This window comes from Protopterus annectens, chromosome 8.part0 (assembly GCF_019279795.1).
Source record: "Protopterus annectens isolate FY-2018-M chromosome 8.part0, PAN1.0, whole genome shotgun sequence".
Classification (NCBI taxonomy): domain Eukaryota; kingdom Metazoa; phylum Chordata; order Ceratodontiformes; family Protopteridae; genus Protopterus; species Protopterus annectens.
Genome location: NC_056741.1, coordinates 1,826,188,337 through 1,826,215,184, shown reverse-complemented (window position 1 = coordinate 1,826,215,184; position 26,848 = coordinate 1,826,188,337). Strand labels below are relative to the sequence as shown.

Here is a 26,848-nt window from a genome sequence, read left to right as displayed (position 1 = left end):
ATTAACAGGTTAAACCCCTCCCACTACTTATATGTCACCTGTCCCACTTTGAGGCTACAATGGCTAAACCAATACACAAATGAATACAACAAGCTTGAATAACAAATAGGAACAACTGGATTGATGGCTCTCAATCAACAATGACAAAATAATTACCTTAGCAGAATTATGGCTAAAAAATGGTAGTTGGATGTTACCAGACATACAAACAGATTACATATACACAGACAACTGTCCTGGGAAAAAAATAGAATAACGGATCATAATGCCAGTAGAAAAGAAAGCCAACTCAATGCCACCCTAACAACCACAAATACTTCCTCCAACTCAGTCCAAAGTGGACCCTAAAAAGGCAATGCATGGGGATAAAACAGAGCCTTTCATAGCAGCAGTCTATATCTCACCACAAAATCAGATTAATGAAATAAACCATAAACCACGTGCTATCACATACCAAAAGGTGTTTAACAGTAATTGCAGGTGGCTTAAACCTTGACTGCAAAAGTTATTTAACATAGCAACATACCAGGGGAAATATTAATCAACCTAACACAACTGTTTCTGAGAAGGTAGTAGACCATATCCCACAAGAGGTAAATGTACCCTCTTTGAAACTGGCATCACAAGGATTGCAGATAAACTATCTGCGCTAGTGATATTTCATTTCATACTAAGCAATCACTGTTGAATCATCTCTAGAGAGAAAAAAATGCAAGCACCCAGGATCATTCCAATATGCACCATAACTAAGGCAAGCAAAACCACATGGGTATAAAAGCTGCAACTTATAAACTGGGAACAAGTTTACAAATATTAGAATCCTACAACTGCACTATCCAACTTCTACATAATATTAACTCTAATTAAAAAAATATGTAGATAGAAAACATCTGTTAGTATTGTTGATGAAGAGTCTGTAATTAACCTTGTTCTGCTTACTGGGAACAGCATCGAATTTGGCCATATCCCAACTACAACTTGCACAGCTGATAATGTTCATAGGCTGTAGTCTTGATTGTACAACTCCTCACAACTACGTAACATCATACATAACAACACACTATACAATATATCCCTACCAGAACCCTGATCCTAACCCTAAAGTTTCTCATTGCTCCCTAACCAAGACTCTCTTCCTCTCTAACTGTAAAGTCTTGATCAATCCTTTAACCTATAATCCTCCTCTCCTCACTAACCCTAAAGTCCTGATTGCACCCTAACCTAAAATCTCCCTCCCTTTCCTAAACTTAAACTCCCTATTGCTCCCTAAACTCAATATCTACCTCCCCTCCCCAAACCTCTGATCACTCCCTAAACCAGTCATGGGCAGTATTTGGATGCGGGTCCTTGCCGCACATCAAGGGAAGGGTGCAAGAGGTAACCACGGCCCATTTCACTAATAGCTAAGAACATATTAAACCAACACACGATGACAATTGTTATTCTGTTGTATGACCAGACTTAGAATATTAATTTCTCTTGGGTGAACAATGCATCAAACAGATGTTTCACGGCAAGAAGGTTACAAATTATACAGTTTTCAACACTTAGTGATGGGAAAGACATGAAGACTTTGCAGAAAAAACAATACAAACTGGGTACTAATGCATACTGTTAGGAAACATCAGAAGAATAATAAAACACCATTAAAACAAAGGCAAAATAAAAAAAGTGTTGGAAGGGCACACCCAGCTGGTACAGTTCATTAAATTTGAAGGACTGTTTTACTTGGCACAGTTCTTATGTTTCTTGCTGTCATGCTATAGTTGGAAAATGAAATAAATGAAACCAAAGCATATACAGAATTACTGATATTTACCATATCAGTATTATATATTCTTTGGTTGGCCAACAGCAGGTAGAGCTTTGCAAATTAATTCAGCTGAATCCAGGAAATTACTGAGATCAGTCCTCTTCCTAATTCTCTGTGAAAGAAAAATCAAAGCCATCACAACTTAACAGCAGGAAGGGGTACCCAAAGATGCTTCTACTTTTCACCCTGAATATGCATGCATTTGTCAACATAGGTACATGTTAGATTTTTAGGTAAATACGGCTTACATTGATTACTTAACACCAGTCTATCCTGTTTTGGAAGTGCACTACCACTTTGCAATGCCTGCCTTACTTGTATTTTTTTTACCTACCAACACATTTGGTTAAGGAGTTTCACACACTGAAATAGTTTACTCCACTGTGAAATTTTTACATTAAAATTTGCAAAAGGGAGGGATTACCTTTACCCTTTTTATACGAATAACAAAACAGAAGCCTTTTTTCATACCAATAAAAAAAAACAGAAAAGTTTGAAAAGGGACAAAATATAACACACATGCACACATTCACTCATACTCCCACATACACTAACGTGCACTTGCACGCACACACACACACACACACACACACACACTTACCCGGGTTCAGGGCCTTCGTTGTGCTGTATAGCTCCATATTTCCACTTGCTATGCTCCTAGGACCTTCTGTTAGCTCCTGTTGACGTCACTGATCCCATGGTGACGTCCTTGCTTCCTGCGAGAGCAGGCCATCCTGTGGACATTGCAGTCTGATCCCTTTCCAGTCTATGCAGTTGTACCTAACTGCATAGACTTCTAGGATGCTCTTGACTGCTGTGTTTGCAATCCGGACTGCTGCTGAATCAGTCGGGAGCTCTGCACATGCTCCTGACTTGTTCAGCAGCAGTCTAGATGTTGGAAATGCCGCGAGTGCGCATGCACAAAGGTCCGTGATTTTTGTCCTTCTTTTTAAATGTTTTTTTTTTCTTTCTTCTACAGCTGGGGTTTTTCTTCTTTGTTTTACAGCTGGGAGGGCTGCAGTCCAATAGCACAGGCCGCCTCTGCTGAGCAAAGGTGGGTAGCAGTGCTGGCGTGGCCAGTCTGGTGCAATCTGGATTGTCCTTGACTTATCCTGTTTCCTCCTTAGTAGAACCTTTGAGAGGAGGGGCAGAGGGGGAAAGGCATAGATTGAGAGGTTTTGCCATGTAAAGGACAGAGCATCCACGTTCCATGCTTGGTTGTGGGGAGTTCTGGTGCAATATTTGCTCAATTGAAAGCTCTGAGGGGAAGTGAAGAGGTCCACCTCTGGTGCCCCCCACCTCTGGATCAGCAGCTTGAATGATTTGTGTTCCCATTTCCAGTCGTCCAGGTCCATTAGGTTTCTGCTTAAGTCTGCCAGTGAATTTAGTTTGCCTGGCAGGAATTGAGCTTATGTACCACATAACTTTGGTGTTGTCTGTCTTTATCAACAGTTGCCCTGGAAGAATAAGGCATTTGAAGGCTGTCAGAGCACTCTGTACCGCTAACATTTCTTTTTGATTGATATGCAGGTGCATTTGCTTTGGGCTCCATTTGCCTTGAATACCCTGGCCTACCATGTGAGCCCCCCCATGCATAGTCTGATGTGTCTGTTGTTAGGGTTTGGGTGGCAGGGGGTAGAGTGAAAGGGGGTCCTTTGTTGTGGTAGGTGGCCTCTGCTCACCAAAGAAACTCTGCCCTTAGGCAAGGAATGATAAGAATCATTGTTTCCATTTCATGGGAAAGTTGACACTAGAGACTTTTTAAGTCCCATTGATGTTTCCTCATATGCAGTCTTGCATATGGAATTAGTAGAATGCAAGAGGCCATGAACCCTAGGGCTTGCAGTATTTTTTTTGCAGATAGCTGGGTTTTGGTGGCCAGTAGATTGAAGTAGTTTGTCAGATATATTTGTTTTTCTGGAGTCAGGAATGTCATCTGGGAAGTTGTGTTCAAGCTTGCACCCAGGAATACAATCTGTTGTCTGGGTGCCTGATGTCATTTCTTTTTGCTGATGGTGTACCCCAGTGAAGTTAGAAGTTGCTTTACAAATGTCAGGTGCTGGAGTAGCAATTCCTGACTGTCCGCCTGAATCAGGCAATCATGCAAGTATGTGTAAATTTGAATTTTTCTCTGCTTGCAATATGCAATGGCTGAGCTAGGCATTTTGTGAATACCATGGGTGCAGTAGATAAGCCAAAGGGAAGTGCAGAGAACTGATAATGCATAGAGTCTGCTCTGAAATGTAGGTATTTCCTGCAAGATTCCCTTATGGGGATGTGCAGATAAGCTTCTTTTAAGTTTAGGGTGGCTAGCCAGGAGTCCTTGGCTAGCATAGTAAGCAGCCATTGGAGAGTAAGCATCTTGAACCTTGGAACCACCAGGAAGGGGTTCAGACTAGACAGATCTAGGGTAGGGCACCAAGAGTTTTCTTTCCTGGGTACCCGAAACAGTCTGGAGTAGAAACCTTGACCCCTATGCTCTGCTGGGACAGGTCGGATAGCCTTAATACTAAGAAGAGAAAGTATTTGCTTTTGGGCCTCTGCCCACTGGTTTGGGGGGATGTCTGGCCATCCGCTTGGGGTTGGCAGTGAGTGGAAGTAGAATCTGTATCCCTGGGATACAATGTTCAATACCCATCTGTTCTGGGTGATGGACTCCCAGTTTCTTTGCATGCAAGGCAAGTTTTCCTCCTAAGGGTGCAAGTACTTGGGCAAGGCTTGGAAGAATTAAGGATAAGTCATTGTGAGATTTTACCATAGGATGTTGGCTTACTACTCCCTGTTTTAGAAGTGGGAGCACTCCATTGCTTAGATCTGTGCATACACTGAGATTGTAATTGTGGTGGTATGCTGCCCCTGAGTTAGGATTGAGAAGGTCTGGGAGTGACTGGAAAGGACCCGTTTTTGAAGGCCAATGCCTACTGAATCTAGGTGGCTGTACCTGTAGGAAATACTTAACAGGTTGCATAGATTTAGCTTTTTCCTCCATCTTTTTGAGGACGACTTCTGCTTTATTGCCAAACAGGTGGTCTTGATTTAGTGATGCATCTAGTAATTTTGTTTGACATAGTCTGGCAAGATATGTTCCTTAAGCCAAGCATGCCTTCTAAGAACAGACCCAGTGACAGCAGCCCTGCAAGATGCTTGTAATGCATCAAAACCCCATTGCAAAGTATGTTTTCCAACTTGGTTAGCAGAATGCATTAACTCTTGTAAATCTTTATGTTCTGCACAATCAGGAATCAACACAATTTTCTGTTTAATTAGCGCCATAATATGTTGCTGATACTTTAACATATGAACCTGGCAATTTAAAGCCCTGATGGCCAGAGTAGCAGAGGTGTATATCTTCTTACTCCATCTGTCTAAAGCCCTAGAGTCCCTGTCCGTAGGGGTAGGGCTTTTGGCTATTGTAGCCTTAATGCCTTTAGGTCCTTGGGAAATGGTCTCTGGATCCACAGTAGGAGTGGGAGTCAGGTACTCTGTAGTACCGTCAGGTTTCTTGGCTGCTGGTGGCAAGGTATCAGGGGTAAGGCTGGATTCCAAGAAGACATCATCTACAATCTCCAGAACAGGGGGTATAGCTAGAGGCCTGTGCTAAGGCACATCTAAAAATTCTCTGAGTCTCTTTTTGGACTGTGGGTAGTCCTGGCATTCCCAGCAGAAATGTTCTCTTAAAGTATTTAATGTTTCCCCAAAAGAAAAGTCCTCTGGAGGGGAGGCAGAGGGGATGGAATCCTCTGCATCTGAATCCTCACAGGTAGATAAGGGAATGTCCTGGTAATCAGAGGGATCAGAGTCATCAGGCTCATGGTCTGTAGAATCAGAAGGGAAATCAATCCTTTGTCTTATAGAGGGGGGAGACTGGCTTCCCCTAATTAAAGTTATAAGGTCTTCAGCCATTCTAAGCATTTGTTTCTGTGGCATGGGAGCTACAGCATACACTTTCTTCATCGGTTTTCCAGGCGAAGAACGAACTCTGGCCCTGAGAAACTCAGTAGTTTTAGTCAAAAATGAAGATGTCGATTTAATACGAACATCAGAAGATTGGAATACACCCTCAGAAGCCGGTGCTGCACAGCGGCTCCGGACCCATCCAAGGTAGAGACATCCACAGGTTCCATAGGTGAAGAAGCAACTCGTAGCATACCGGACTCCGTAAGGGTCTCACCAGAGGCCTGCAAATCTGTAGAAATGGGTATCGGGGCTGCGAAGGCACCTCACTGAGTTCTGGCCTATGCGGCCTGTCTCTGTCTTTATCCTTACATTTTTTAAGGAAGATCAGTAGCCGGATGGCTTATCGAAGCCAATTCAGAATACAGAGAACAAGAGCAAAAGAATTCAGCGACAAAAATAGCCCGATGATGAATAGTTCGGATGCTGAACAAGGCACAGAACCGACAGCGAGGAACATCGTGGTCTGGGCCTAAACAGATGACACAGTAAGAATGAAAATCTCAGTGAGGTATGTGCTTTTCACAGCAAGATAATTATTAACTTTTTCTGACATCGGTTATAGCAAGAAAAAAGGATCCCCAACAGGATACTTATCTTTTAGAAGACGTCAGGTCTGAAACTCGAAAAACAAAAATTTCAGGAGGCGGCCGACCAGCACTTGTGAACTGCTTCTGCTTTGGACACTGCATGGCAAGAAAGACTGATGTAATGGCATTGGCTGCATGTTTTATACCCATGACATCCTGACGTCATGGAAGAAGGGACAGCATCCGATGCAGAAATCCCAAGACTCTGGTATTCAGGCTGACTGAGGACTACCTGCAGGGAGATAACCCAAATGACTGCAACAGTGAAACACGAAGAACATCAGAAGCTGCCATTAAAAAAGGATTAGTTAGTACACAGCATATAAAATAAAGCATGATAACTATAAGAATGAATCAGAGGAGGTTAGAAAGGACGGGGAAGAGAGATTGGATAAGCAATTCACAAAGATAAAATGGGACGATATATGTATGTTTCCCAAATATGCAACAAAATCTGGAAGATTTACGATTTTTGCTTGTAAATGTTTATACAGATACTTTTATACCTCAAGCAGACTCCAGAGAATTTTTCTCAAGTAGACAGCAAATGTTGGAAGTATGATGGAGAAGAAAGAGGTGACTGGGAACATATTTTCTAGGAGTGCGCTCAGTTGGCAGACTTTAAGTATTCCTTGCAGGATGCAATGTTGGAGATGCTGGGTGGGCAGATTGGTGTGATGAGGGAGAGGATTTTTCTAGCTATGATACAGAATTGGAATTGCCTAGACATGGTAAGGCCTTGCTGTGTCTAGTTTCTTATATTGGCTGCCAAAAAAGCAGTTACTAGAAAATGGAAATCAAAATCTAAACCAATTATACTAGAAGTAGTGATTATAGTAACAGAGATAAAACAACTGGAATTGAGATCTTTAGAAAAGGGTAAGAGCAAACTATATAGGAAAAAAATGGGAATTGTGGGAACAATACATACAAGGGAGGAATGAGGTTTAAAAGAAGGCAGGACTTAAATGAACTACATAATGTCTGAAAATGACTGGGCACATTGTAAGTGATTTATAATGTCTGCAATTGGGAGTGTATCTGTATGGTGTGTGATGTAAAATGCTTGCAACTAGGATTGTGTCGGCGTGGTTTGTTTTCATTTATATAAATGTATGATTGCCTATGTCATAAGAGATGGTTTACTAAAGATATTGCTTGCTTAAAAAAAAAAGATCAGGAATTAAATAATTTATGTAATGTTGCTTAGGTTATATGATATATAGCAATATATGTAAAGTATAATGTTTATAAATGTGAACTTGTTAATACAGTTTGATTACTTTTATATAAATGTAAATTTGCCTATGTCATAAGTGATAATTCAATAAAGGTGTTTAAAAACACACAGTCGGCCAGACAAGCTACCAACATCAGCATCTAGCCAAAACTTGAATTCTCCCAAAGGAAAACTGAAGCTTATATCAGGACATATGTTCTTAACAATCATCAGTGCTTCAGTATATTATATGGCATTTACAAAGAATATAATTTTAGGCTACTAAAACCAGTGCCTGTCAAAAACATAAGGCAAAAAAAAAACAGTTAGTGACAGTTAGCTGTTCCACACCTACTCTAGCTTCTGGGGGTGGGGTGGGGAAGACCAGCATTAAACGATATGAACAGTTTTTGAACAACCCAAATGTATATCAATCAACAACCAGTTAGAAACACGGCATGCATCACCCACCTTTTTAGCATGTCTGCACATTTGTGTCAGTATAAAGGAATAAAGGTAAACTAAGGACTCATTATAACAAAGATTTAACCTAGTCCATCAAGTAGGACTGAAGCTGCAAGTCTTTAATCACTTTGCTACTAATCCCTCCATTTTATCCATAATGCACTGCAAACTAGCTTATTCTCCAGATTTCTGCCATGTCATACTAAGGCAGAGGAAAAATAGTGTACAGTGATGGGGAGGCAAGGAGGGAGGGGTAAAGTTTCAAGGATGGACCTACTCATCAGGTTCTGTCACTGTGATAAGTACATAAATTTTGTCATATCAGGTATGAGAAGGTCCAACCTCATCAACATCAGGATAGAATCTTAAGGTGGTTACCTTATCTTCTTGCATGGTCGTGTTTATGGGAACATGCCCCTAATAAATGTGGCACTGAAGGAAGACTGAGCTCTAGCTTGTAGGGTCTTGTGAAGGCTGCTGCAGAAATATCACCTGTGGACAAGTTTTTGAAAACTGCCTGAGAGGTAGCCACTGCCCTCTGAAATGAACTCCCGACACATAAGGCAAAGCTTTATTGCATAGCTTTATTGCATTTTTTTATAACAGAATTTAATGCAGTCAGTCAACTGTTTAGATAAAGTAATTTTAGAAACTTTAGAGCACAATTTCTTTTTAGAAAAAGAGGCAAACACATACGAGTCTTTACTGATAAATTTAGTTCTAAGTAAAATTTGAGTTATTAGTGGACAACCGCACAATGAAACAATTCACCTCTATTACAGAACTTAGGAAAGAGTACTGGTAGGTGGATAAACTAACTGATATTTCTCTCACTGGCTTCCTCAGGCATAAATGATAGTTCACAGTGACACATTATCCTTGTGGAAAACTAAGACTGGAGAAATAATAGAAAGCTTGGCACTCACTTCTAAACAAAGCGATAGTCACTAGAAAAAAAAAAAAAACGGTTTCCATCATATATATTTTAACTCTACCATAGCTGACTTCTCAAGGCCAAAACAGGGATATGAGAATGATTTTAAACTTTTTTGGAATTCATGTAAAAGGACAGAAGACGTCAGAGAGTGGCGAAAAGCATAAAGAAGTCTTGGGTGCCATTTCTGGATGACACACTCCTGAGATATTTCCATCAGAGAAGGGATGAGGGGAAAATATGTTGCTATAACTTGATGTTAGTTGGGTATACAAAGAGGTCAGAGCAAGGCTTTCCCAAGTGACAGAAGAATTTTCATGCTACAGATGAACTGAGGGATCACTTGTGAGGTATCAGAAAGCAACAGCTGAGCCCTTCTGCTATAGAACCTGCTTATCCAGGAACGTGACTGGAAAGAGTTTTGCTAACATAGCCCATTCCCACATCATTGTCACTTCATGACTGGGAGGTAAAAGCTTAATTCCCCCTCCCTGCCACTTGTTTACAAACATAACCAAACAACTGCCATGTTGTCATTGTGGTGGCAGGAAATCTTGAAAGATGTGAAACGTCAGAAGGATGAACCGCTTATATACTGTAGACATGCACAGACTAACCCCTGTATGTGGCCATACAAACACCCCCCGGGCAGAAATATCTGTGGTGACATTCACAGCAAGGGTATGAACCTGGAATGGACTGTTCACAGTCAATTTTGGAGTAGAAATCCACTAGTTCAATTGCAACTTGCATGTCCTGGAAATCCACAGGATTAACTTACTGGTAACACTGAGTTTTGATAGCCTGCTTATTACTGCCATATAATGTCTGGTGTAAGGGAACCATTACATATGTATACTACTATAAAACTCAAAGCTCTGAGACACAGTAATGCTGTGACAGTCAGCTACTGAACACTTTGAAGTATGAAGTTTTATAATGGCAGCCTGTCAGACATAAGTGCCTAGCAGAATACAGTATCCAGACAGCATTGTATTAATGTCAGCATTTGAAAGGGCTGCATCATTGTTTACTACTAATTCCCAAAGACTGGAAGGCAATCAGACAGACTTCCAAGCAGAAATCAACCTGTTCTGTGTTGGAACAGTTAACAGACAATTATCCATCTAATGGAATACTTGGACATCTTGCAACCTCTGGTTTCCGTAACAATGGATGTGCATTTGATGAACATCCTGGGGAATGATGTGAGACTGAAAGAGAAAATGTCTTGAAATGAGAATGTCTGACTCCTACCCTGAAGTACAGAAACTTACTAAACTCTTTGGCTATTTTATGTTAAGATATTCAGGAAAGATGGACTGCCCCACAGCCATATGAAAGGTTTCGCAGAGGAGGATTTTCAAACTGAACACAGACCTTAGGGTATTTTGTCTTTTTGAAGAAAAGAAATGAATAATAATCTGATCTTTTCTGCCTGCTGGAACCTCCTGAATGGCTTTCTCTATGAGGTTTGACACCTCCTTTTTTTTGGTGTACTCTTCAGGCAGGGTGGGAGGGAAAGAGAATGACAGGAGAAATAAGGAAAATATATGGCCGTCGGACATCCCTCCCTTATGCACTTCTACTGCATAATGGTGAGCCATGCATCCAAGTGAAGAGACAGATGATTGCCCCAATGCCTCTACAGTGGGACAGTCAGGTAAAGTCTCTGGGATGAGACTGCTGCCCACCTAAAGGAGAACCATATCCTTGCTATTTCTGAGTGCTCCTGCCTCAGGGCTGTTAACCATTCTAAAAGTTGCTGTGGCCATGGTAGTTCCTTCTAGACCTCTGTTTGTTCTGTTGCTGTTGGCCACATTGAAACTAGAGGCAATGTAGGTACCACTACATGCTTGAAAATGTGCTGCAGACTTCAGAACTTGGCATCAACAACAGAGAAGGCCTTTCTCTCCTTCTTAATGCTATCCAGGTGATTATAAACTGATGAGCTGAATAGAGCAGACCCACTGAAAGGGCTATTAGCAAAGGTCACTTTGGTGTCCTCAATGACTTCTGTCAGGTGCAGCCAGGAGTGACACTGCTGGCCGCTGCTGCCAGTAGTCAATTAATTTATAAAATATACTAATTTTTCCTTCTTGATAACACGGATATGGGTATCCACTGCTTTTATTACCTCTTCACAAACTCAGTAAAATGTTACCAATGTTTTGAGCTGGTGCTGCTGTGCACACGTAAATTTGGGTTTCTGCCATCTGTCAGCAATGAGTGAAATCAAAATGGTCAGCAGCATTACACAGTTTTGCTTTTCCCTGTCCACAGAAGCCTATGGTCACTGATCACAAACAGCTTCCCTCAAAACTATCAAACTACATGTGTTATTAAAAATCTATAGCAGTGGGCTAGAATGAGAAGCACATTCTTATTTTATAAAAATAATACAGTAATAAGCCTACTCATACAAAAGTTCACACAGTTAGTGATAAGAAAACTAGTGCATATTCTTATAAATAGCTCTAATTTTAATAAGAACATTAGTAAATCTGAGCTAGCCCACTGGTGTTGAGGCAAAAAGCTTTCGTTTGCTGCTGTGGCTTGTGTTCAAAAACAGACTTGGGATGTTTGGAAGTCCAACTGGGATGGGAAGGATACAGCAGCCAATGGGCATGGTCAGTTCTCTTTCTGGAAAGGAATGATGTAGCACCATCATGTGACCATTCCTTCCTATAGAAGAATGTCAGTTCCAGCAGTACGATCACTAGAAATGGTGTACAGCAGAATTATTAGGGAGCATGGCCAAAACTGTGTATACTCAACATGACATCACTGCATGCTTTGTACAAACGATCCAGTAAAATACTGCCCATGTCATAACTGCTAATTTAATAAAGATGTTTCTTGTTTAAAAAAAAAAAGATCCAGGAAAATCCAGGAAAACACCATTTCACACGCCATGCCCCACATGTTCGGGTCAAGCTAAATTTGTGGCCACAGTGTCAAAATAAAGGGGAGAACAATGGCAACAAAAATAAGCATGGATAGATGCATCTATGCCAAAGATGTTTAAAAAATCTGTAAATCTAGGAGGAAAAGGTTGAAATATAAGAAAATAATTATTCTATCATGCCTTAGTATTTGACAGTCATAACTCATCTCAGCCAGCCCACTGGTTTATTAGTTGGATTTCTGATTCTTGCAGTAACATGCTCAGCAGCAGACACAGGCAGCCTGAGGGCATGCAGTGCAGTTGAAAGCACAAATGCTGACTGGCTATTTTGAATCACCAGATGGCACCTAATGAGGTCACAAGTGTTTATACCCTTCAGTGCAACAACAGGATACTATTCCAAGGATTTCTTAGACAATAAAGGCCAACTCATAAAAACAGAACTTTCTGGGCTAGGCCAGCTGTTTGACCTTCAGAGTTTCCAGTTCTCAATTAAAGCTAGCTGGTTTAGATAGCATTTTAAAAAAGTAGGTATAATATGGAAGAACAGGTCAAGAGATGGCTGGTACCCCAGAAACCACAGGTTGACTATGAATGAGGTTACTAATCTCAAAACTTGGTACTACCACCCTTTAGACACTGCCTTTTCTACTGGGGATATAGTTTGAAGTAGGTGATAAATGCCACAGCAGAGGGCAAACATTTATTAACAGTGATTTTCAATAACAGTGATAGGCTGAATACCTTCAGGCAGTCAAAACAAATAGAATACTGTAGTCAACTAGAAAGGTTAATTAATTCAGTGTGCCTTTCTTCATCAAGAACTTTGCATGAATAAGCATATAATACACACATTAACCAACAAATTAATGTAACATAAAGGAATCCCCATAATCAAGATTTTAATGTATGAATCAAAAACAAATATTCAAAAAATTAATCACATCAACTAACTGGTTAATTAACCACACAATTATTTATGAAGTACAGAAACATAGTAGTTAATTAATTTACCAATGTAGTGACTGGCGATACTATCAGAACATGTGAGACAGCTAGTAAAAAACAGTTAATCTGAATACATGAACCACTGATAAAATTACTGGTGGCTATGTCACCAGCACTAACCACCCAATGAAAGGGTGAATTAATAAGGTGTTTGATTTATTACTAACCTAACCAACCAACCAACCAAAAGATAAATAACTGTACTACATTTCAATAACCTTTGTGAATCACAATGAACTAGGCTATTAAAACAATTAATAGTTATGAAGACAGACAAATCTGATTTCCCATATCACTTCATACATACCAGAGGTACTTTTCCATCAGGCTGTACACACTTGTTTATCTGTTCCTTTGTTCCTTGGTATATGATATCACACACAAAACCCTGAGGGGAGAGACAAACAGAATGTGAAGGAACATCACAAACATATTTGCACAGTTTAATTACACAGTTGGTGGGTCTTCACAAGAGTCTGTTTTAGCTGCCTGCTAGTCATGTCTATCTCAGAATTTCAGCTTCCAGACCTTCTAATTATAAAGTATAAACTATTTGGGGCCCATTTAGTTGTAAAAGCACTTCATTTAAAAATGATTTTATGCTTATGTTTGAATTCAGTTCCATTTGGGTAAGCTATTCTTTACCTTTCAAAACAGATGCTCTCCTCATCTTTGTGGTCCTCTGCACACTCCACCCACCACAGTAGTGCAAATGAGTGCCTACCCAGCATTCTGGGCTCTGGTATACATCAACATACTGCAATATTCAACTGCTGCCATGGTTTTCTGACACTTGCATTTTTTTTCCTTTACTTTTTATAATACGTCTTCTCTCACACCAGTTCTGGTCCCATGACTTGCCTCAGTACTAACCTGTACAAACACAGAAATACAAACATCAATGCAGTCAAGTGACTGCGCAAACAAACTGGGCAGTCATCTATGAAGGATGCTTGTGTCTACGAATAGTGAACTCCTTTCATGACTGGAGCCTGTTATACATAATCAAACATGACCCATTTATTATGAAGGCTAATAATGCAACACTGAACATGGAAATATATAAAGTACATTGTTGGAAGACGGCGCTCATCAGTTTAGTCCGGCAGTGCAGCAGTGAGCCTTTAAGAATGTGTTCCTTCCACCTTCTTCCCTTCTCTTAAATGACTGCTCCATCCATATTATAACCTCTTATCCACAAAACAAATAACTTCACAAGGCAGCATTCAACACATTCTTCTCTTATTTGTAAACCATTTACCCTTTCCCCTCATTAAAGACTCCCCTGTCCCTCCAAACATTTACTGACACCATGCTCTTTAAGCATTCCAAGCATGTTTACCACTTTATCTTTCGGCCTCCCCCAACGAGACTCAAGCACATTCCTCAGTGATAGGAAGCCCCTAAGATCCATTAGGGCAAGAACTGTGTACAAGGGCAGTTATGCAAGTAGAGAACGGGAATGTTTGTGCCATGAAGACAACCTTGTATGAATGGTCTCTGCACTTGCTGGTGACATGAGCATCCACATCTTGGCAAAGACCACCAATTCTTTACTGTCAGTGCAAGTTTGCCCTCCACATGCACCAACAAAGGCTACCTTCACAGTCTGGTCAGTCACATCCATATCATCATTGAATGTCTCCCCAAAACCTGACATGCCTCTGTTCACCAGCCAAGACTTCCAGGAGAACAGTGGGGCACACCTGTGAAAAAGATTAGCTGCTAATGACAGACGTTTGGTTCTTCAAGTTTACCCAAGTATTACAGCTATCTTGTATAACTGACACTCATCTTTCCATCTACCCCAGGATGCTATATAGTCTGGAGATTTATACTCCGCTACCCGATCTAGTAACATTGAGGCTTCAAAATATTTCCTCTGATGTAATATTTATAGAATTCTGTTTTCAATTGTCCTCTACCTCCCGGTCACTATACATACGTCTGTTTTTTTCATTCTTCCTATTCAATTCCATACTATTTACTTATCTCAGGGGAAAGAGGAGGAGGAGGAAGACTGTGCCCTTCAGCACCTGCAGTGCCCCCTCACTTCACTGTCAGTGATTCAATCGTAAATGTTCAGCCCCTTTCCCACTATCCTGTTCAGTCAAGCACATCACTCGTTTTCTTTAGTGAATATGGAAAATAATTCAGTGCTTCTCTTACTGCCAGTTCTTCCATAAGTTTCCAGCTATCTTCCTCCAATATGGATATGTAAGGGGAACATCTGCTGCATTCAATGATATAGGTAAAACAGCCCTCAACAAGTCTTCTAATGCCTTCTTTTGGTCTCTTTTCTAACTATCTCAGCAACCTTAACAACTTTAGCTGACACCTTCTTCTACGTATTCTTACTCCTGTTTCTCATTATATATATATATATATATATATATATATATATATATATATATATATATATATATATATATAAATATGTGTGTGTGTGTGTGTGTGGGAGGGGGGGGGGTGTCCATACCAACTTACTGAAAAGCAAAAAACTGAAAGTCAAAATGCTTAATGCACAATGTTGAAATATCAAAATGCTGAATATTACAATGATGAGATCAGAACTCTCCTACATGTATAGAGAGCTGCACTTGACCCATCTGCAAAACCCATGTTATCTCTTGTTCCAAAGATTTACTAACAATGCAGTGCTATTTTTTGCTGACTGTCTCTGTTCTGGTGCAGTATACATATGTTGTATAGGTTTATTATCAAAATCACCAATGACAGAATGATTTCAGGTCATTTGCGCGAATCACAACACTGAAAAATGCATAGGAAAAAAGCCAGTATGTCAGATTTAATGCCGAATTCGAGTACTCGGCATTATTCAACATATGCCTTCCCATGCACCTTTCAGAACAGCAACGGATGTTGTAGTTTTCAGCAGTACATACATACTGCGCAACCAGAAGTGCCCATTTTTACGGGGCAAGCCCCTCTGCTCCCCCCACACCCCCTGCAAATTATATATTCCAACTCAGAGATCACACTACAGTGGGGAAAAGGGTAAATTTCCCAATCCATACTGTATCGCGATCTCCAGTCCTAAGGTCGACCACATATGTGTGAATGCACAGTGCATTCAGTGAACCGGTGACTCTAACGTGTGTAGGTCGGCAACACGGAAGTCAGCCAACTGTAATTCGACATTCCATGTTCGCCAAATCTAAACATGTCATTTTGATAGTAAATTGTGGAACATGTATGCTGTTAGTATTTTGAGTTCAACAGTGTATAAAGTTACAACATTTTGACATTTCAGGATGCTTTCATTCAGTATTATGACTTTCAATATAATACACTCAAGTTGTCATACTCTCTCTCTCTAATACATTCATATAGGTTCATAGGTTTATACTAGGCTATCTGCCCTAAGGCATTTATAAGCCTAGCCAGAGTTTTTGTGGCTTACGCCACCCCTTATGTTAAAAAATACTGTGCCCATTAGTTTGTTGTGCCTCTGTCCAGCAGTGACACAGAGATGATTCCCGGGGTAAACCTATGATCTCCCATCCGCCGGTCAAGATTTCTCTTGAACAGAGCCAGCGAGGTGCTCTGCCTCACATGGATTTTATTCCACAACATAGGGAGTCTCTGGGTGACAAATCTATCCCTCCAGCATGTCCTATTATATCCAAGGTTTAAGTCACTTGCTCTAGTGGATCTGGTAGATTTGGATTTTTGAGGTGGAGCATGTCCATTAATTCGGTTGGACATGGCCTTGTATGTCAGGCACAGGTCACCTCTGAGCACTGAATAGAGCTGGAGTTTCTTCAGTCTGGCAGCATATGACAGATTTTGTAGTCCCTTTATCCTTTTGGTGAGGAACTTTTGGGGTCTCTCCAATTGCTGCAGGTGTCGGATGAGATACATCCCAAATGGGGCATTGTACTCGATCATTGGTCTGATAAGTGAAGAGTACAGGGGAACAATGACCTCACTTGATCTGGATGTGAAACCCTTCATGATCAGGTGGGCAATGTAAAAGGTTTTCCTAACCACTTTAGCAATGTGAGCGTCAAAAGAAAGGCCACTGTCAACCTGGGTCCCCAGGTCCCTGATAACCTCTTCTGTGCTTAGTGGATTGCCACCTATATGGTAGCTTGGGGTTACCTTGTTTTTCCTGAAGGGTATGACTATACATTTTTTGGCATTTAACTTCAGGCCATGGCTCTGGCACCAGCTATCAGTTTCCGTGAGACCCCTCTGAAGGATATCTGTGTCCGATGTACTTTCCACTATGGCTCCCAGTTTGCAGTCATCTGCAAACTTTGTCAGCCATATTCCTCCTATGTTAGCCTGTACTTCTGAGAAGTAGATGCCGAACAACAGGGGACCAAGGACTGAGCCCTGTGGGACACTACTTGTGACCGGCTTGGAGTCTGACATGGCGCCAGCTACTCTAACCCTGTGGGTTCTGTGCTTTAGCCAGTTTGAAACCCATCTTGTGACATATGGGTTTACATTTAAGCTGGTAAGTTTCTCTATAATACCCGAGTGGGGTATTGTGTCGAAAGCTTTTGCAAGGTCAAGGTAGGCTGTATGGACTGCCTTTCCCTCATCAATGGCCTTGGTGACTGTTTCGAAGAAGTTGACCAAGTTCAAGAGGCATGATCTGCCCTTGACAAAGCCAAACTGGGTCGGGTCCAATGTCTGCAAGTCCCCTATGTCTTTGTTTATGAGTTCCATTATGATCCTCCAGCTTTTCAGACCAGGCTTGTTGCTTATGGGTTACCAGGGTCAGAGGCACCGCCTTTGTGGAGTGGGACCACAGCTGCCGTACGCCACTCCTTGGTATCCTGTGGTAAGGCTAAGATTAAACAGCTGCCTTATGTGCGGGTTTAGTTCTTCATTGAGTTCGTGTAGCACACAGCCGGGGACACCATCCGGTCCCATTGATGCTGTGTTTTTAGCTTTAGAGAGAGCAGCTTTCACCTGCACATTGGAGATGTCTGGGAGACTGCACTCCGCTGGGATAGTTATCTCTCCTTTTGGGAGAGGGGGTGAAGTTTGCACTGAACCTGTCTGCCAGTATGTTGGCAATGTCTGTGGGTTCAGTGATATTTGTATCACTTTGGACTAATTCTGAGTATATCTGGGAGTTTCCACCCAGGTTTCTAACACAGCTGAAGAAGGCCTTATGATTGTCTTTTAAATCTATGGCAATTTTTCTCTCAAAGTTGGCCTTGGATGATTTTATGAGTGCTATTTTTTTTACTAATAATGATCAAAGGTGTCTTCTTTTTTATGGTTTTTGCTCTATCATGTAACAGCTTTCTCCTCTTATTGTAAAGTTTGTTTATGGATGGGGTCCACCAGACTGGACGTTTACCCTTGGTGGAAAGAGTCTTGGTTTTATTAGGGATTGCCTGATCCATGCAGTTCTGGAGGTGTTAAGTAGAAGGCATTTGTAAGGGCTTCCGCAGCTTGGGTTGTGGTTTCCACTGGCTCGGGGCCTTGAAGGATACCACACCAGTCTTGAGTAGTGTGAAGTTTGCTTTAGAGAAGTTCTTCACTGTGGTCTTTTTGTTTGGGGGGGGGATGTGGATATCCAGTGAGATTAGTTTATGATCTGATCTCACCAATGAGGATATAGTGTGGAGCATTTTGTCCCCATGTTTGTGATGATGAGATCTAGTATATTTTCTCCTCTTGTGGGAACGGTGACTAGCTGTTCCATGGCATTTGAATTTATGAACTCCAGGAACCTTTGGGCTAGAAAGTTTGGGCTTGAGTAATGTTCCCAGTCTATATTCGGGTAGTTGAAGTCACCCAATATAATGGTGTTTGGAGATATATTTATACCCTCAAGTGTCTTCAGGAAGGCTGTGTGGGGTTCCTGAGTTTGAGAGGGTGGCCTGTAGCATGCTACAAATTGTAGAGCAGTTTTGCCTATGGTTAATTGCACCTGGATGGTTTCAGATGCTTCGTGCGTTGCCACCAACCTGGAGGTGTGGGTATCCTTGATGAATATGGATACACCCTCTCCTTTTGTGGTGTGGTCCGTTGATTTTTCTTTTACATATACAACAATTATGGCTCCTTTTAGAGGAAAGTGTGGTTTACTATTACAGTGACAATGCAGTTAAAAAAATAATGAGAACATGGAAGTATCCATGATACTAAGCCTGCCAATGCAGTTACACCTTTAGGTGACCTAGGCAGGAACAGGAAAACTTGGTCATAAAAATCTAAACATTTCAGTGTTGCTTTTAGGTTGCAAAGGAAAGTAGATACAGTTACACATACAGCTGGGGATGAAGGGGTGAAGCGATAAAACTATTAAAAAAAAAAGATGCAGAGGATATAAAAAGTTTACACACCCTTGTTAAAATGCCAGGTTTTCGTGATATAAAAAATGAAACCACAATAAATCATTTCAAAACTTTTCCTATCTTTAATGTGACCCATAACCTGTACAATTCAACTGAAAAACAAATCTGTTAGGGGAAAAATAAAAAATGTACGATACGCTGGTTGCATAAGTGTGCACACCCTTAAACTAATACTTTGTTGTGTGTGCACACCCTTAAACTAATACTTTGTTGTGTGTGCACACCATTAAACTAATACTTTGTTGAAGCACCTATGATTTAATTACAGCATTCAGTCTTCTTGGGTAGGAGTCTATTAGCATGGCACATCTTGACTTGGCAGATTGTGAGGGCATCTCTTGTGCACAGCCCTCTTAAGGTCACCCCATAGATTTTCTATTGGATTTAGGTCTGGGCTCTGGCTGGGCCATTCCAAAACTTTAATTTTCTTTTGGTGAAGCCATTCTTTTGTTGATTTGGATGTATGCTTGGTGTCACTGTCGTGTTGAAAGGTGAAATTCGTTTTCATCTTCAGCTTTCTAGCAGACGCCTGAAGGTTTTCAGCCAAAAGTGACTGGTATTTGGAACTGTTCATAATTCCCTCCATCATGACTAAAGCCCCAGTTCCAGCTGAAGAAAAGCAACCCCAAAGCATGATGCTGCCACCACCATGCTTCACTGTGGGAATGGTGTTCTTTTGGTGATGTGAAGTGTTGTTTTTGCACCTAATGTACCTTTTGGAATTATGGCCAAAATGTTCAACCTTAGTCTCATCAGACCATAACACATTTTCCCACATACTTTTGGGAGATTTGATGTATTGTTTTCAAATTTTAACTGGACCTGTATGTTTTTCTGTATAAAAAAAGGCTTCCGCCTTGCAATCCTACCCCATACTCCAGACATATGGAGAATACAGGAGATTGTTGTCACATGTAGTAAACAACCAGTACTTTCCAGAAATTCCTGCAGCTCCTTCAGTGTTACTGTAGGTCTCTTGGCAGCATCCCTGACTAGTTTTCATCTTGTCTTTTCATCAGTTTTGGAGAGACATCCAGTTCTTTGCAATGTCACTGTTGTCCCATATTTTCGCAACTTTTTGATGTCTGTCTTCACTATGTTCCATGGTATAGCCAATGCTGTGGAAATTTTTTTGTACCCTTCTCCTGACTTGATACCTTTCAACAATGAAATCCCTTTGATGCTTTGTAAACTCTCTGCGAACCATGGCTTTTGCTACAGCAGGCAACTGAGTAAATGTCAGAAAAATCCTACTAGGACAGCTGAATTTTATTTGGGGTTAATCAGAGTCTCTTTAATTTATGGCAGGTGTGTACCCAAGAAGACTGAATGTTGTAATTAAATCAAAAGGTGTTTCATTAAAGTATTAGTTTAAGGGTGTGCACACACAACAAAGTATTAGTTTAAGGGTGTGCAGACTTATGCAACCAGCGTATTGTACATTTTTTATTTTTTGTATTTTTTCCCCTAACAGATTTGTTTGTTTTTCAATTGAATTGTAGAGGTTATAGGTCACATTAAAGGTGGGAAAAGTTTTGAAATGCTTTATTTTGGTCTCATTTTTTATACCACAAAACCCAGGCATTTTAACAGGGGTCTGTAAACTTTTTATAACCACTGTATCTGCTGATGACAAAAATGCATCACTAATTAAAGAAAAGTGTAAGAATATCTGTCCGATACGCATTATTTATTTCTTGCAAAAAGCCAGGAGCCAATGAAGTCACTGAGAATTATGGCTGAACCGTGACACAGCAAAAGATTGTGAATTTGGACACTTGCATGTATAACTGCTAGGAATTAAGTGGCAAACCAAGTGATGATGATCTTCTTGACTAAAAAATTATTTAAAATTAAATACAGTAGTGGATGTGTGTAAAGCACACAAACACACACAAGAATGAGCTGGCAGTCAAGCTCAATTTGTTTTGATTATACTGTTGTGGTTCAGGCAAAAAAGGAAACAGATTTGAGAAGGAGTAGCAGTAAGCTTTGTACTGATGATGCAGTTTGAAACAGTAAATGTAAGACGGTGACTGATGAGCAGAAACATTGTAGGGGATGTGGCTATAGCCACAAGAGTAGAGCTTTCCCAGTGATTAATTGCACATGTAGGCAAAGTAGAAATGTAAACCAGTTTGGTAAAATATGTAAAACAGAAAGATACCATGTGTTTGGTCCAAAAGTAAAGCACTGTAAGTAAACGATGAAAATAAAATAACAAGCAGCACACCAAACAGCAGTACACATTTAGAGTAAAAAAAACACATGTGTTAACAGATTACTCGCCACTGGAGTGGCAACTGAAAGGCCCAGAGTGCAAGATTATTTCAAGAATTGCAATTACTGGACTGAGAAAGTCCATTAATGGTCAGAGCAAGATTAATATTCAGCGTTTATCTTGCTAACCTGTTCCAGTCACAAATCATCATCAAAAGGGCTGATAAAATTAAACTCTGTGCAGAGAAACAAAAGATACTAAGCTGTTGCTCCAAACAGTGATGCTACATTGAGCCAACATATTGGGTCTAGTTGCTTGTGAATAACAAGGTATTATAAAACAGTTGCAGTGTTAGGGTACATTGAAAAAGTCACACAGACAACCATAAGAATAACCACAAAGCATTCAGCTCGCATAGCTGCAGAGGCAGCAATTTACAAAGTCACAGAGCAAACCAGCTTGCCCAGTCATGTGGACAATGATTCACACAGTTCTGCAGTACCACAACACAGCAACAGAGAGAAAGAGTTCTATGGGAACCTCCATTACTACCTCAAACACGAACTGCTCTATAGATAAAAAGGAAAGAATATTTAATTATATTATAATAACAACAACTAGACCACGCTCCAAAAAGTTTTACTATAGGTTTTAATAAAAGACTTAGCACCTCGGCCAAAGGCCTTATTTATATATTTGGAACGAAATGTGAATTTGATGAAGAAAGGATTTTAAGATATTCAGCAAAATATCAAGGACAAAGGAAGAGAGAAGTACTTATATTAACTGCTACAGGAGCTCCAATTGTGACAGAATAGGAAAAAGAAAACAATAACAACAGATCTGTGGTAGTAAGGTGCCACTGCAAGGGACGAGAATCACACCGGGATGTATTTATATTCCACCTGAAACTGCTATTATGGAGTTTAAAACATTTGGGAAGGGGAATAATTAACTTTCAGCAGTTTACATTATTTATAGGTGGGGACTGGAATTTGATTTGAAACAGTGAGGATATATTTGGGAGGCCTAGAAAGGAAAATATAACAAAAGAGGCTATTCTTAGAAATAAAGTATTTTGTATGGAAGATGTGAATTCAGTAGTAGGAACTCGGAGAATTTACATATTATTCCCCAAAGTGCAACTGGGCTGGTCTAGACAGAAATTATAATTCACAGGAATATGTCCATTTAATTGAGAACTCTAACACATATCCAATAACTATTTCAGAACATGCACCAACAGAATAAGGTAGAAATGCAGGGTGATGAAGTAAAGATGAGAGACAGGCACTTCCTCACCTACCCGTTAAAAAGACAGGAATTTAAGGAATGGATACTTAAAATTATTCAGGTGTTATTACGGAAGATAGAAAGTACTCCAGAAGTTATAGCTAGTGAGTGGGATAAAATGAAAAGTGGAGTTTAAAACTGCAGTAGAAATAAAAGAAAAAGAGATGTGGTTAAGAAGTAACAAGAAGTATTTAGTGGAGTTGACAAAGGTTAAAGTACTACAGAATAAGGGGAATCTCACAGAACAAAAAGAGGTACAACAGCAGAAGTATTTCTAAAGAGAAAATAAGGGGAGTACCTGAAGAATATACACGCGTTTACAGAGATTGCTGTTAAGCAACTTTTTTTTATGATAACTTCAGAATACAAAAATTTTTGGCATAACAACTTAGGCAACAAAGTAGAAAGAGTTGCTGCTAAACTTAGTGTGCCTACAAGAGATCCTGTAGAGAAAGCAGAGATACTTTGGAAATTATGAAATTTGTATAATGCAGACAAATGGGGAAATCAACAAAAAGCATCTTCTTCTTTTGGCTGCTCCCATTAGGGGTCGCCACAGCGGATCATCTGTTTCCATTTCTTCCTGTCCTCTGCATTTTGCTCTGTCACACCAACCACCTGCATTGTCCTATCTCACCACATCCATAAACCTTATCTTAGGCCTTCCTCTTTTCCTGTTACCTGGCAGCTTCATCCTTAGCATCTTTTTCCCAATATACTCTGCATCCCTCCTCAGCACATGTCCAAACCAACATAATCTTGCCTCTCTGGCTTTGTCTCCAAACCTTCCAACCTGGGCTGACCCTCTAATATACTTATTCTTAATCCTGTCCACCCTTGTCACACCCAGTGCAAATCTTAACATCTTTAACTCTGCCATGTCTAGCTCTGACTCCTGCCTTTTTGTCAATGCCACTGTCTCTAACCCATATAACATAGCTGGTCTCACTACCCTCTTGTAGACCTTCCCTTTCACTCTTACTGGTACTTGTCTGTCACAAATCACCCCTGACACTCTTCTCCACCCACTCCATCCTGCCTGTACTCTCTTCTTCACCTCTCTTCCACACTCACCATTACTCTGAACTGTTGATCCCAAGTATTTAAACTCATCCACCTTTGCCACCTCTACTCCCTGCATCCTCACCATTCCTCTACCCTCCCTCTCATTCACACACATATATTCTGTCTTAGTCCTGCTGACCTTCATTACTCTTCTCTCTAGAGCATATCTCCACCTCTCCAGGGTCTCCTCCACCTGTTCCCTACTCTCACTACAGATCACAATGTCGTCTGCAAACATCATAGTCCACGGGGACTCCTGTCTGATCTCGTCTGTCAACCTGTCCATCACCATTGCAAATAAGAAAGGGCTCAGAGCTGATCTTTGATGTAATCCCACCTCCACCTTAAATGCATCGGTCACTCCCACTGCAGACCTCACTGCTATCACACTACCCTCGTACATATCCTGTACCACTCTTACATACTTCTCTGACACTCATGACTTCCTCTTACAATACCACAAAACTCCTCTCTAGGCACCCTGTCATATGCTTTCTCTAAGTCCACAAAGACACAATACAACTCCTTCTGACCTTCTCTGTACTTCTCCATCAACACTCTCAGAGCAAACATCGCATCTGTAGTGCTCTTTCCTGGCATGAAACCATACTGCAGATCACTAATCACAACATCCCTTCTTAACTTAGCTTCCACTACTCTTTCCCATAATTTCATGCTGTGACTGATCAATTTAATCCCTCTGTAGTTACTACAGCTTTGTACATCACTCTTATTCTTAAAAATCGGTACCAAAACACTTTCTCCATTGCTCAAGCATCCTCTCACGTTCCAAGATTTCATTAAACAATCTAGTTAAAAACTCCACTGCCATTTCACCTCAACACCTCCATGCTTCCACAGGTATGTCATCTGGACCAACAGCCTTCCCATTATTCATCCTCTTCATAGCTATCCTTGCTTCCTCCTTGCTAATCCACTGCACTTCATGATTCACTATCCGCACATCAGAAATCAACAAAAAGCATAAGTGGAAATATTTATTGAAGACTTGAAAATGCCAGTTTTAGAAGTAGACGAGCCTCAACAATTAAGTTAAGATAGGAGGAGATGGGATAAAATGGTGATAAATAACCAGTCTCCAGGAAGAAATGGTATTCTTGTGGCAGTTTGGTAGCTAGGAGGGAAGAAAGTGATAAAGATCTGGAAGGCTTTAATAGTATTTAAAAAGGAAAGGAAGCCCCAAAATCCTGGGGGAAAAAGCTGTGGTGCCTGTAATACATAAAAACTGTCAAGATCCATTAGATCCAGCTTTATATGGGTCCATTTCAATTTTAAACCATGATTCTAGAATCACATAAAATAAATTACCCAGTGGGTAAACGAAAAGCAGCTTAAATAAAACAGAAATGTAATGAACACACAGGCGGTATAACGAAGCATGGCTCCAGTGACCCTAGATTTTTTTTTTTTAATTTCTATTTATTTACATATTTGATGTAATTATTATTTTTTTTTATTTGGGTCCATGTGCCTTTACGGAGAAAGGAGACTGGTTGAGTGATGACGAAGCTACGTATTACACGTTAATGTGCAGAGTGAGATAACTGGATTACTTGCATTTAATGGGCACCTGTACACCATTGTTTTGATTGCTATGGGGGTTTGTGATTATATATGTATTTGTTTGATATTTAAAGTGTTTTTATGGTCTGATGAAGCCACCGGGGAGGTGGTGAAAGCGCTAACATCTTAATAAACACTGTTTGATATATTTACTGAAGTCATGCTGGTTTTAAGCCATTTATGTGCTGCTATTTTAATGAAACGTTTGCATAAGAAGTTCTTGAGTCTATGGTACATACTTCATTATACCACTTGTGTGTTCTTCATTACATGATTATAGAATGTTTATGTCAATGAAGGAAAAAAGAAAGGCAAAGGTGTTGCCAAAATTGATAGATATAGATCAATGTGGTTTTGTGGAGGGGAGGCAAACATATGACAACATTAACAGAACAATGATGTACAACCTGAGGCATTGCATCTTTTGAAGCAGAACTCCTACATCTTTCATTGTTCCAACCAATGAGGGAAAGTCCAGTGAAGAGGGCAGGAAATAATATAAAGTCAACCGATTCATCTTACAGGACAAAGTTCTTGTCAACACATGATAAGAAAGTATCCAAATCTCTGATGGACTTCATCATCATCATCTACCCTTTTCTATCCCATTTTTTTCTACATGATTGGGGTGCCATGTCAACTGTTGCCACTACTTTCCATTCAGTGTCACTCAACTATTTTTTTTTTATACTTATACCTGACTTTTTCAGATTTTCTCTTGCACAATTCATCCCTTACCTGCATTTCCACATTCCTCTCACTGTCTTCCTCTCTCGCCAAAATCATTAGCAAATGATCTTCTGCTTTCCTGCACAAGTACCAAAAATCTATTCTATGTCACCATCTTTGCAACTGCAACTACTTTGACTTCTGCTCTGTTATTTAATAAAATAAAAAAGAACTTCCAACATGCTTTCACTCCTTAAACAGACTTCATCAGACGACAACAAAAGTTCCCAAAAATACTTAAATAAGCTATGACCGGATCATATATTTCAACTTCTTTTTTCTTCAATTTACTTTAAGATCATGTCTTATTTCTTATCTAAGTGACTTTGTGAACTTTTGTACCCATCTGAAAATGCTGGATTTTTCTTTACAAGTCTTTATTTTTTTATTTTATCGTATTTTCAATGGTAATTCTGTGTGTTTTGAAATGTGTTTTCTGATATCATTTCTTTGTCTTACCCCACAGTATGCATCTTTATACTGATCTCAGGCACTTCATCTCCATCACCTCTAACTTCTCAGCTGTTCTGTCTTCACTGCCCAGGTTTCTGTGCCATACAGCAGTACTGGTAGCACCACTGTTTGCACACCTTACTTTTCATCCTCTTTGATGTTCTTTTGTTACACAATACCTCTGACACTTGGCTGCAGGAGCTCTAATTCTACCTTTGACATCCTCATTCAGTCCTACCTTCTCCTCACCCAATGTTCCCAGATA

At 40.3% G+C, this 26,848-nt stretch overlaps 1 protein-coding gene across 1 annotated transcript in view; it reads right to left on the bottom strand.

Moving 5' to 3' along the window:
* Window positions 1-26,848, bottom strand: part of FCSK (fucose kinase) — a 1,855,962-nt gene that overhangs the window by 843,093 nt on the left and 986,021 nt on the right. Inside the window, exon 7 of the mRNA XM_044081314.1 lies at window positions 13,199-13,279. Within this exon, the coding sequence (XP_043937249.1) occupies window positions 13,199-13,279 (81 nt within the window). The remainder of the gene's footprint in view (window positions 1-13,198; window positions 13,280-26,848) is intronic.